Source organism: Hylobates moloch, unplaced genomic scaffold (genome assembly GCF_009828535.3).
Source record: "Hylobates moloch isolate HMO894 unplaced genomic scaffold, HMol_V3 SCAFFOLD_11, whole genome shotgun sequence".
Taxonomy (NCBI): domain Eukaryota; kingdom Metazoa; phylum Chordata; class Mammalia; order Primates; family Hylobatidae; genus Hylobates; species Hylobates moloch.
Window position 1 is genome coordinate 4,178,878 of NW_026652286.1, and position 12,805 is coordinate 4,191,682.

General features: G+C 44.9%; 1 protein-coding gene across 5 annotated transcripts in view; it reads right to left on the bottom strand.

The window, feature by feature from the left end:
* Nucleotides 1–12,805, bottom strand: part of EXT2 (exostosin glycosyltransferase 2) — a 166,400-nt gene that overhangs the window by 147,498 nt on the left and 6,097 nt on the right. For 2 of the 5 annotated variants that reach the window (XM_032166218.2, XM_032166217.2), the window contains exon 1: nt 6,797–6,976. The exons of 2 other annotated variants lie outside the window; for them this stretch is intronic. Coding sequence is in view for 1 of the 3 variants with exons in the window: in XM_058446855.1 (XP_058302838.1) it covers nt 6,314–6,382 (69 nt within the window). In the remaining 2 variants the exon portion in view is untranslated. Of the gene's footprint in view, nt 1–6,313; nt 6,439–6,796; nt 6,977–12,805 lie in introns of those variants that run through there. One more of the 5 variants, XM_058446855.1, reaches the window with a different exon arrangement.

Below are 12,805 nucleotides of genomic sequence, written 5' to 3' on the forward strand. Positions count from 1 at the left end.
GTACTGTTGGAGAAGATACGGAGCCACAGGAGCTGACTCCAGAGTCCCAAGGGGCCTCAGCAGAAGGAAGAGGGAACTGATACCCACTATGTTAGTCTTAAGTATCACATTTTGCTTGCTACCTGTCATAGTTTGACTCCCCTCATACCCCCGACCCCATGCAAAAAAAAAAAAAAAAGAGACAGACAAAGACAAGAGTGCAAGTAGTCTACTTACTTGGGAGGTGATCTCAGAAAGCCACAGTGAGGGAGCAAGGAGACAGGCAACAGGGCAAAGCCAATAAAAAGTGTGTTCTTAGGCTGGTTACTGCAGTGGGCAACAGGGGCTCCTAAGGCTACCAGGATCCCTCTGAAGACTTATTTAGAATACAGCTGGTCCCTAAGCAGGATGGGAGGCTACAGCATCTGTCTGCACACCTATCCACTATTGGTTGAGGGTTGCCTGGTACTGTTATCAGCCCAGACCCTATATTCAACAGCCCTATAAAGGTCTAAATATTATACTTTCTTTGCTGTGCAGCTATTCTGATAAAGAACTGCAGTTCCCTTGAGGAAGGATGGGAGAATGTCTGCCTATACATGCAGGAATGTTGCAAGATCTTTCCCAAAACAGATCTAGCCTCCCCTTCAATTCATGGGATATGGGTCTAAGAAATGGCTCATGTTTGAACACAAGGTGAGAGATAGTGATTTTTCCATTGTAGCAGCTGACATCAATCTTCTACATGCCAGCTCTTAATTTTTTTTTTTTTTTTTTTTTTTTTTTTACTGATTATACAAGTCAAGCAGCATCATGGTTAGCTGCCCATCTTAGAAACACCATGCTCTATTCGCATCAGAGTGGGTCAAGATTCCCCAGTTGTGAGTCCAGCCTTGCTGCCCTTGCTGGGCACTATGTCTACCTTGTCTCTGATGATTAACTGCCACCATCTGGCCTCCACTATCTCAGAATCCTATCATCCTCATTGATACTTGGAACCTAGTTTCATATTAACATCTCCTAAGGTCAATCTTGTCCTACAGAAGACAGCCAACACTGGGCTTCTCAAAGATGCAGGTCCCCTCACTGGGCATTCCACATTAGCAGAGTGAAAGGAATAGGCCCTCCCAAGAAAACAGGCAGGAAGTGCAGGTGATTCCTTCCTCAATACTCTGCCAAGATAGCTCTGATGCCTCCACCTCATTTATTGCAGTCCAAAGTGACTTAACCTTAGCACTATGACATTTTAGGCCAGATAACTCTTTTTTGTGGGGAGCTATTCTGTACATTGGAGGTGGATGAATAGCACCCCTACTCAGTAGAAGCCAGAAGCAACCTCCAGCTGTAACAACTAAAAATATATCCAGACATTGCCAAATATCCCTTGGGGAGGCAAAATCAGCCCTGGTTGCAAACCACTGGTATGGGTCGTTGTGTCCAAGCTTCAAGGAGCCTGCCCAGCTGCATACCAAGACTGGCTGCAGCTGTCCTTGCTAGGTCACCAAATCCTGAATCATGAAAGAATGCTCACCGGTCAACAAGTTCTCTCCTCTCCAGCTTTATAGTCCACCAATACCCCCACCTTTGGTCCAACACCCTTAGGATTCTCCCACCCCACCCTCAACCCACTGTGTTTCCTCAGTTTCTGCTGGTCCATATTAGCCAGGTCCTGCAACTCCTTAAGAAACTGCTTTCCTGCTCAGGCAATGCTGAGATCTGAGGGGAGGGGAAGGGAGATCTTGAGGAGCACAAGAATCATATGGGAGGCATCTGCCTCAAGTGAGAACTCTGCACAGTGTCCAGGCAAGGAGAAACTGCTGTCCTCTGCATCAGAGAGGTGCATACCTCTACTGGCCCAAGGGATCTAAGGAAATGTGGGAATTCAAAGTTCTCAGTGCCTCCACCCAAATATCTCCATCCAGGTCTCAGGGTCTCACATCTTGCTACCATTGCCCTGACTTTAGCAGAGGCAACCTGTCAAGGCTGTGCATTCAGCTTGCTTTGCAATTCTGCCACAAGTATAATTAAATTCTGGGCCTGATCTTCAACAGAGCCCGCCCTCCAGCTGCAGGAGATGCGGCCATAGAGCCTTCTGTCTTTCACAGTGAACCCTGAGTTCATGTCTGGCTGATCTGGGCATGGCATTCTCTTACCCCAAGGCTTCTAAGGAAAATAACAAGAGCCAGTCAACTCCACTATCCTTATCATTACCATTGTCCATACACTGCTTGAGTGCTAGAGCTACCATACTAGCCAATGCTTTTCCTTCCACCTGAGTCTCATCCTAAACCACTGGTAGTGACAGTCTTACCACATCTGTGATGTTAGAGAGTACCAGGGGTTACCAACACCTCAATTAATACTAGCAAAGAGGTCCTTGTTGCCAACTGAGGGTGAGTGATTCCATTTTCACAATACTATCTCACAGCCTGCTTTCTAGAGCCACTTCTAGTACCAAGGGTCTTGGTTTGTGCTCTGCCAAACTAAGAGAAAACAACTTGGGTGCAAGTAGCTTGCAAAAGGTGAATCCAGAAAGCCAGAGCGAGGAAGTAAGGAGAGGAGTCAGAAGGGTGCACACTTGAGCTGCTCACCAGACTGAGCTAGGCCACAATACCCAGTCCTTCTAGGAGCCCTCTGGAGAAGCATGGAGAACACACTTCAGAGCTGTCCCTTTGGAGGGAAGCCACATCATTCAACAACCAAAGCCCACCTCGCACTGGCTGAGGGATGCCCCCAGACATGTGAACTCCTCCATGCTTGTGAAGTGTGTCGACACAAGCTAAGTGAACTCCCACACATCTGTATCAAACTCTGAGGAATAAAAGCAAGCACTTGAGGTGGAATAAACAATAGCAGAAATGAGAGAGAAAGGATGAGAAAAGAAAGGGGAAAAGCCCCTTACTAAGCAGTGCTTTAAGAGAGAGGATCTTCCCTGTGAGCACCCACATCACCTTCCATACACTTCATTCTAGCACTTGCCACATTTTATGAATTGGTTAAGTATTTGCAAGTCTGTCTCCTCTACTGGTTGTGATTTTTTCCTGTAATCAGTTTGTTCATCTCTGCTCAGTATTCCTAGCATCTAATACCAAATCTAGAACATATATTTAAGCCAGACACAGTGGCTCACACCTGTAATCCCAGCACTTTGGGAGGCTGAGGCGGAAGGATCACTTGAGTTCAGCAGTTTGAGACCAGCCTGGGCAACATAGCGAGACCCTGTCTCTACTAAAAAATACAAAAATTAGGCCAGGCGCAGTGGCTCACACCTGTAATCCCAGCACTTTGGGAGGCTGAGGTGGGCGAATCACAAGGTCAGGAAATCGAGACCATCCTGGCTAACATGGTGAAACCCTGTCTCTACTAAAAATACAAAAAATCAGCCAGGCGTGGTGGCGGGTGCCTGTAGTCCCAGCTACTCAGGAGGCTGAGGCAGGAGAATGGCATGAACCCGGGAGGCGGAGCTTGCAGTGAGCCGAGATGGCACCACTGCAGTGCAGCCTGGGTGAAAGTACGAGACTGCGTCTCAAAATCAACCAAACAAACAAACAAAAAAAACAAAAATTAGCCAGGTGTGGTGGTGCACGACTACACTCCCAGCTACTTGGGAGGCTGAGGTGGGAGGGTTTCTTGAACCCCGGAGGTGGAGGCTGCAGTGAGCCGTGACTGCATCACTGTACTCCAGTCTGGGCAACAATGGAGACCCTGTCTCCAAGGAGAAAAAAGAAAATAGAACATACTTAATATAAACATAAATATCTGTTGAACGAACAAATGTCTCTATCCTTCCCAGTTCCATAGGTGCACATGGTTTAGCATCCAAGTTTTGAGTTATTATATGTGACAGCCTCTTACTATTATCTTTCCTAAATAGGAAGGAATTTCCAAAGGAGGAGGGGGAATGACTAGATATTTCCATAGACTCTGAATCTTCTGTACCCACCCCTGAACACCCTCCTCTCCCACCACCCATCATATGCAAACACATCCAAAGAGCACCATTACTTTCCCCATCCCTGCTTTTTTTTTTTTTTGAGACAGAATCTCTCTCTGTTGCCCAGGCTGGAGTGCAGTGGTGTCATCACAGCTCACTGCAACCTCTGCCTCCTGGGTTCAAGTGGTTCTCGTGCCTCAGCCTCCCAAGTCACTGGGATTACAGACGCCCACCACCACGCCTGGCTAATTTTTTGTATTTTTTAGTAGAGACGGAGTTTTGCCATGTTGGCCAGGCTGGTCTTGAACTCCTGACCTCAGGTAACCCACCTACCTCAGCCTCCCAAAGTGCTGGGATTACAGGATTGAGCCACCGTGCCCAGCCTGCACCCCTGCCTTTATAAACCTGTGCTACACTGGACCCCTTTTGTAAAACTGCCAGCCTAGACTGAAGTGACAGTGCTGACTCAGGACACTCCAACCTCACCCCTGTAACACACAGAACCAATCCTCCCCAAACGGTTTTCACACGCCAAAGCACAGAAAGACGGGGTATCTCCAAACCATCATCCAAGGAAACAAGTCATAATCTTTCTGTCCAATGAGACTGCTCCCTACCACCAAGAAGTTAAAATCCCCGGAAGATGACAGACTGAAAGGAATCTTCTACTAATGAAGGTTTATTCCATACAATACCATAACCTGGATCAAAACAAGAATTTCAGCCCTACAAACTTTATCACCTTGAAACACATCAAACCTGCCCCTGCAAAATACTGGAATCATCTGGCTAGCTGTCAGGCAATGAGTCACTGGAAAAGTCTTTTAACCCCAATCTATTGTGAGGATGAGATGCATTTTCTGTTCCTGGAATTATTTATTCCTAAAATTTGCCTGAATAACCTTTCCTTGGTGCTTCAGGTTATATCCAATCCACTTAGTCCAATGTTTTCAGTCACAGTCTCTTGTCGTCTTAAACTTTTTATTTTTATTTATTTATTTATTTATTTTTTTGAGATGGAGTCTCGCTCTGTCACTCAGGCTGGAGTGTAGTGGCACAATCTCAACTCACTACAACCTCAGCCTCCCAAGTAGCTGGGATTACAATCGTGTGCTACCACATCCGGCTAATTTTTTTGTATTTTTAGTAGAGACAAGGTTTCATCATGTTGGCCAGGCTGGTCTTGAACCCCTGACCTCAAGTGATCCACTCACCTCGGCCTCCCAAAGTGTTGGGATTACAGGCGTGAGCCACCACGCCTGGCCTCTTCTTAACCTTTTTAGAAAGGCCCTTACAGCTGAACTCCCGGGGCCACTGCTACACTGGATCTTAACCCAACCGTTCCGAAAAACAGAGGAACCAAATATAAGCAAAAGCAAAAAAAGCCACAATTCATTCCTTACTTGATAGGATTCTTTATAATTAAAGTTGTTACGGCTAAATGCCCCTAAAAATTATTTTCAATTAAAAACAATACCCTTTTAATCATGGGAATTATGCCATAAGACAATGTGTGTCATTACATAATTAATATATTTACTAAGCACTTACTACATGCCAGGGTCTGTTTTAAGCACTTTATAGTGTTAACTTATTTAATCTTCATAATAGCACTATAAGCCAAGCTATTATTACCCTCATTTTACAGAGGGGGATAGTACAACAGAAAGTTTAAGTACCTGGCCCAATATTACACAACTGGAAATGCCAAAGCTAGGATTCACAGCATGGCAGTCTGGCCCCAAAACTGATTATCCATTCATACCCTCACATGCAACCAGGAAGTCGGGGAAAGTGAATGATGGAAACTGAATCATCTATTTTATTATAGTGAATAGCCTTTGAGTTCTGAAAGTTACAAACTAAGTCCAGTTAAAATACATAGAGCACTTACCTGACTTACAAGAAGTTAAGACTTACAAGAAGAATTTAAACGGACATATTTCAAGACCATATCTTCACACAAATAAGTCAAGAACCTTTCTAGATTAGCACTGCCCAATCGGTAATACCAAGCAATTCTTTGATTCTCAAAATTGTGTGTTTAGATCTGGTTCCCACCGAACGTAACAAAGCCCCAAACACCCCTGGGCTTCAAGTTGAAGCCCAGAGCCAGTGTGCTTCTGGCCACCTAGTCCCCAGACTAACATGCCCCTGGCCCCAGCCCGACACACCCCCGGGCCACCTAGTCCCTGGCCTAACATGCCACCAGCAATCTAGTCCGCAGCCTAACATACTCCTGCCCCGTCCTGACAGGCCCCCGGCCACCCAGTCCCCTGCCTAACACGCCCCGAGCCACCTAGTGCCTGGCCCAGGATGACCCCGGCCACCCAGTCCCCGGCCTAACACGCCCCCGGCCACCCAGTCCCCGGCCTAACATGCCCCTGGCCCCTTCCCCACCTCGTCCCACGGCTTCCGGCACCGCAGGGGATGCCGCAGGCCACCACCGGACCCTGAGGCGCAGGACATCCCCCTGGGAGGAATCAGATCCCTGTGGCTGGCGAGAAGGTGGCAGCAGGAAGGGAGGGGTCACGGCGGAGGGCGGAGGGCGGAGGGCGGAGGGCGGGTCGCAGGAGGAAAGGAAGGAGCGGACTGGGGGCGAAGGTTGGCTAGGAGGACAGGTGGGTACCAAGATGCTGAAAGCGCGGCCGCCGCCGGGGGAGAAGGAGAAGCAGGAGTGGAAATCGGAGCGCTCCAAAAGCGGGCAGTCATTGTCACAGCCCCGGCGGGGCTGGGGGTGGCCTCTCGCAGCCCACGGGCCTCCACGGAGCCTCCGCGCGGCCGCGCTCCCTCGGCCCTTGTCCCGACCCAGCCGCGGCCCCCGGAGGCCCGAGCCCTCGCCTCAGCACCCGCCCGGCCGCCGCCCTGGAGCGCCGCGCTTACCTCGGCCACGGCTGCCTCCCGCTCGGCCCCGCGCTTGGTCACCGGCTCATGCCGCGGGGCGCGGGCCACCTCCGCCCAGGTCGGATCGCGACGAGTCGCCAGCCGCCACCGCCAGGGCCGAGTCTGGGATAGCGAGCAACGAGCGACGGGCCGGTGACCGGGATCCGGGCCGTCTGACACCGAGCGCACTGCGCATGCGGGAGCGGCCAGGCCGCGCCTCCTGCTGGACAGGAGGAGTCAGAGCACCGCTGCAGTGTTCTCCCAGGCAGGCGCGCTCAGGCTCCGCAGTGAAATGCTCAGATAGTCTCATTCATAATTAAAGAATCCTTAAACCCAAACGAGACACCATGCGTCGCTTATAAAACTAACAAATATGTAGACGTTTTATTATAATCAGTTCTGGTGAGCGTACAACATTCCTGGAGGGCAATTTGGTACTATCCATCAAACGTAAAATGCTGGTACCCTTCGTTCCAACAAGCTCTCTGTATGGAGTTTGCCCTGTGGATATTCTCAACAATGTTTGTCAAAAATTTCCATGACAGCATTCTTTCTAATCATAGCGAAATGCTAGACACAATCGAAATAAATTATGGAATTTGATTGATTTGAATAATGTGAGATAGTGCAATATATTTGGGTAAGGAAATATCTGCAAGATATTAGTCAAGATCAAAGCGTAGTCCAAAACAGCGGGCAAGTACCGTCACTTTTAGGTAAACTATGCATATGCAAAAACAAGAGGGAGAAATATATAAAGTAGGTGCTTATATTCAGGCATGTGTATAACTTTTTTCTGGAAGGAATGCAAGAAGAAACGAACAGCTTCAGCTGGAGTAGTTGTCGAGGCGGAAATGGAAGCATTTACGGCCAGGCAAGGTGGCTCACGCCTGTAATTCCAGCATTTTGGGAGGCCTAAGCGAGAGGATCGCTTGAGCCCAAGAGTTTGAGACCAGCCTGGGCAGCAGAGCAAGACCCCATCTCTACAAAAAATAAAAAGTTAACTAGGCATCGTAGCACCCGCTTGTAGTCCCAACTACTCAGGAGGTAGAGGTAGGAAGATTGCTTGAACCCAGGAGGTCAAGGCTGCAGTGGGCCGTGGTCGTGCCACTGCACTCCAGCCTGGGTGATAGAGCAAGACCCTGTCTCCAAAAAAAAAACCGCATTTTTGTTTTGTATCTTTCTCTATTATTTACGTGTTTACATGATTTAGCCCTACACATGCACAGTAAAACCGCTGTCATAAAGCAGTAAGTGGAGACTAAAAAATTAAATTAAAATTCAGTGATGTTATTGAGAGGTTAATGAAATGACCCCTGCCTGGGCCTGCGATGCTGGTTTGGTAGAGCTGTGGGTCTGGCTACGGGATCCAAATGCCTTCTGGTCCCAGATGTACTTTGGCGCCATCTGGTGGAAGTTGTCACTGATAGCTTAAATATTCAAAGTGATGATTCTGAGACTAGATACCTATAGAGAGGCTTCTGGCAGCAACCTCAATTCCAGGGATATTTTTGTGAGTTAATGCCTGCTTGTCACAGATCTAGGGAGATTGGGATGAGGACATTCTGGGGATGGAACATTCATGTTCTGCTTCCCCACATCCAAGGGGGCATTGCTCTGCTTTCCAAATCAAATCCCCCCTGCAAATGATACAAAATGGAGCACACATCCACCCCATTTGAGAACTGGATGGGTGGAGAGCAGTGACAATCACCAGTGGAACTGTATCCAAATTTCTCTTATCCCAGGGAATATTGTTTTCACTTTTTGAAATAAGTCAACAATAGCTATCTGGTCTGGAAGATTGTGGCCTCTTTTATTCTTCTCCATATTTATCTGTATTTTAAACATGTATGTTTTTAATCCTTTCTTTTATAAAACGAGAATTTGCCGTGTTAAAGAACTGTGTGAGGCACAGCTTCACACAACGCTGCCTATCTTCTTCATTTTTTATAACCTTAAACTTGCCTAATGCCTGGCATATAGTTAATTGCTCAATAAATATTTGTTGAATGGAGAAAGGATGCCTAGACACTGGGAGGAGCTAACTAGAAATAAGACAATAAGATTACTCAAAGGAGAAGGTAAAAAGTGGCATAGAAGAATATAAACAAAATGCTACAGAATTCAAAAAAAAAAAAAAAAAGAGGTGACATCCAGTTGGAAAGATCTAGGAAGAGTTCAATCAACAGTTGATATCTTTGTTTATCATGGAGGATACTTAGTATTTTTGACAAGCAGAGAGGTGAAAAGGGCATTCCAGGCAGAGAAAGAAAGTCATGGGCATGTGTTAAAGAAGGAAAAGCAGCTGGGCAGAATGGCTCACATCTGTAACCCCAGCACTTTGGGAGGCCGAGGCAGGAGGATCACTTGAGACCACAAGTTCAATACCAGCCTAGGCAAAAAAGTGAGACCCCCCCATCTCTGCAAAAAAAAAAAAAGTAATAAATAAATAAAAATAAAGAAGGAAAAGCAATCAGAAAGAGCATGTGTTTTTCAATCCAGTGTGGCTACATTTCTAGGCACAGAAACCATGCAAGTGAGGGAGGTGGGAAAATATAGAAGCTGTGAAATTATAAGCTACATGATGCGAAAGTATCCAAGGATGACTTCAGGGAGGAGTGGGAAATAAATTATAAGCCAGGACCTGAAGTTTCTGAGAAGGCAGAAAAGCATCTTAGTAGCTGGTGGTTGAAGGAGAAGAAGTTGTATTAAAGATACTGCTTTACTGAATTTGAAGGTACAGGGCAAAGCAAAGATTACACAGATACCCCCTTACCCAGTGAGTCAGGAAATACGAAAGTCAGGGTTAGAAAGGGAATGGCTTTCGTGGAAAAGTGTCATCAGGGGAAACTGAGTTTCCAATTAGGAGAAATAGCTGGTGTAGGGTTGAATCCCATATTTAGCACTTCCTCTAAATACAGTTGATTCTTGAACAACACAGGTTTAAACTTTGCAGATCCACTGCTGTGCAGATTTTTTTTCAATAAAAGTTACACCAAGTGTGCCTGCCTCTCCAGCTTCTCTTTCCACCTCTGCTACCTATTCTGCCTCTGCCACTCCTGAGACAGTGGGACCAACCCCCCTTCCTTCTCCTCCTTGGCCTACTCAACATGAAGCTGAGGAGGATGAAGATCGTTATGACTTCCACTTAATGAATAGTAAATATATTTTTCTTCCTCTTGACTTTCTTAATAACATTTTCTTTTCTCTTGCTTACTTTATTGTAAGAATACAGTATTTTATATAACATATAAAATATGTTTAATAGACTATTTACATTATTAGTAAGGCTTCCAGTCAACAGAAGGCTATTAGTAGTTAAGGTTTGGGGGAGTCAAAAGTTATATATCATTTTTCAACTGCTTAGGGGATTGGGACCTCAACCCCCACATTATTCAAGGGTCTACTGTAACAGAGATATCCAAGAATGGAAAAAGGCATATTCTCTAAAGAAAAGGGCTCCATAATATAATTGATCTGTGGGACCTTAGGTTGGCTCAGCTTAAAACAGCACTGGCAGGCAGCATGGTAGGCTAAAAAACACCTAACCAGGTGAAATATAAGGAATACCTTCTCAAGTGAATAGCTGGGCTCACGCACAAAAAAAAGTAAGGAAAACATCCAAAGTCAAAAATGAAGCTGAAATAATAGAAATGACATTGAAGCTACAACTATCTTGGGCATACAAGGCAGGAAGCTGATACAAAGAAACCCATAAAGCTAGGATCTTCAAGAATTACACCCAACAGGGAATACTGGAAAAAATTTGCTCAATATCCACCAAAGAAACTTACCTGTCTTGTCCAGGGAGTGGAAAAAGAGAGTCTCACTGATGATCTTTAACATACATGTCTCAGTCAGTTCGGGCTGCTATAACAAAAATACCACAGATTGGATGGCTTAAACAACAGGAATTTATCTCTCCCAGCTCTAGAGCCTAGGAAGTCCAAGATCAAGGTGCTGGCCAATTTGGTTCCTGATGAGGGCTCTTTTCCTGGTTTGCAGAGGGTTACCTTCTTGCTATATTCTCACATGGTGGAGAAAAAGACCTTTCTGTGTCTCTTCTTGTCAGGGCACTAATGCTACTCGAGGATTCCACCCTCAAGACCTAATTACATCCCAAAGGCCCCACCTCCAATAATCATCACACTGGGGATTAGGACTTCAACATATGAATGAGGTGTGGGAGGGGATGAACATTCAGTTCATAGCAATCAAGCTTTACGACCATCTGGGGTTTGAATTTATACTACCAGCATGGTCTAGGAAGCTCCAAGCCAAGATATTAACGTACAGTATTCCCAGGTTGGTAGCACCCAAAGACACCCAACAGAAGGAAACAAATCCCCTCTGGAGACCCACATCCTCAATACAAGCTACCTACGACTCTGACAAATAAAACCCAGACAAACGTAAACTCACAATTCAGAATTATACAGCATATGAGAAAACAAACCACCAGAAATTACAAACAGCAGAAATCACAAACAGCAGAAATTTAATCCCCGAGAACTACATATAATTGAATTATGATATATAAATACAAAACAAGTACGTTTATAGCACTCAAAGACTTAAAATGACATGTAAAACATTACAAAGAAATCAGATGTTATGTTTTTAAAAGACCAAGGAGACTGAAAATGTACTAAATATAAACATCGAAATTGAAAAGTCAATGCATAAGTTAAATAGTAGGTTAGAAACAACAACGATCGATCTGAAAGACAGGAAACAAAGGAATTCAATATAGGAAAGAGAAGTTAAGAGAGGGAGAGGAGAGATGAAGAAAATAGCACATATCTAAAAGGAGGGAATAGAGAAAATGAGGTGAAGGTAATATCCAAGGAGATGATAGCTAAGAATTTTCCAAAATTGAGCAGAGATGATCACCTGCAATGAACTAACAATGAGACTAATAGCAGACTTCTCAACAACAAAAACCTAAAGCCAAAAAATCATGGTAAAAAGGCTGAGAGGGCAATAGTTAATGATGTATAATTTTATACCCAATAAAACCATCTTTGAAGAATAACAGGGAAGTAAAGATATCTTAGACAAATACAAATAGAAAGAGATTACCATCAATAGATCCTAAAGGAACTTCTTAAGAATGTTAGGAAGGAAAAAATTAAAACCAAAAGGAAGTACTGCAATAAAGTAGGGCTGGGAAACAATGAAACTGATAAACCTGTGGGTAAATCAAAACAAATACTGACTGTATAAAACTAGAAAAATAATTTAGAAATTTAAAAACTAGGGCCGGGCGTGGTGGCTCATGCCTATGTAATCCCAGCACTTTGGGCAGCCAAGGCAGGTGGATCACTTGAGCTCAGGAGTTCGAGTCTAGCCTGGCCAACATGGTGAAACCCTGTCTCTACTAAAAATACAAAAATTAGCCAGGCATGGTGGCACACACCTGTAATCCCAGCACTCAGGAGGCTGAGGCAGGAAAATAGCTTGAACCCTGGAGGTGGAAGTTTCAGTGAGCCAAGATCGCACCATTACACTCCAGCCTGGGCAACAGGGCAAGACTCCGTTTCAAAAAAACTAGGTGTAGCTAATACACCAGTCAACAATATCAAATGAGATGAAAGTAAAGGAGTAAGAGCTCAACGTCCTGAGGTCATTTCATGCTCAGGTAGAGGATAAAGAAGGTAAAATTTAGACTTTGTTAACTATGAATGTTGATAATTTAAAAGTATCTGACAAAGGACTCATTTCCAGGCTATATAAAGAACTCCTACACTTCAATTAGAAAAAGACAATTTTTTAAATCAGCAAAATTCTTAAACAAACACCACACAAAAGAATACACATAAAAGGGCAATACACACATGAAAACCTGTTCAATATCATTAGCAGCAGGAAATGCAAACCACGTGGAACAGAGATATCTCCAATGAGGATATGCAATTGGCCAACAAGTATGAAAAGATGCTAAACATCACTGTCAGAGAAATGCAAATCAAAACCACTACTGTTTCATATCTATAAGGATAGCTA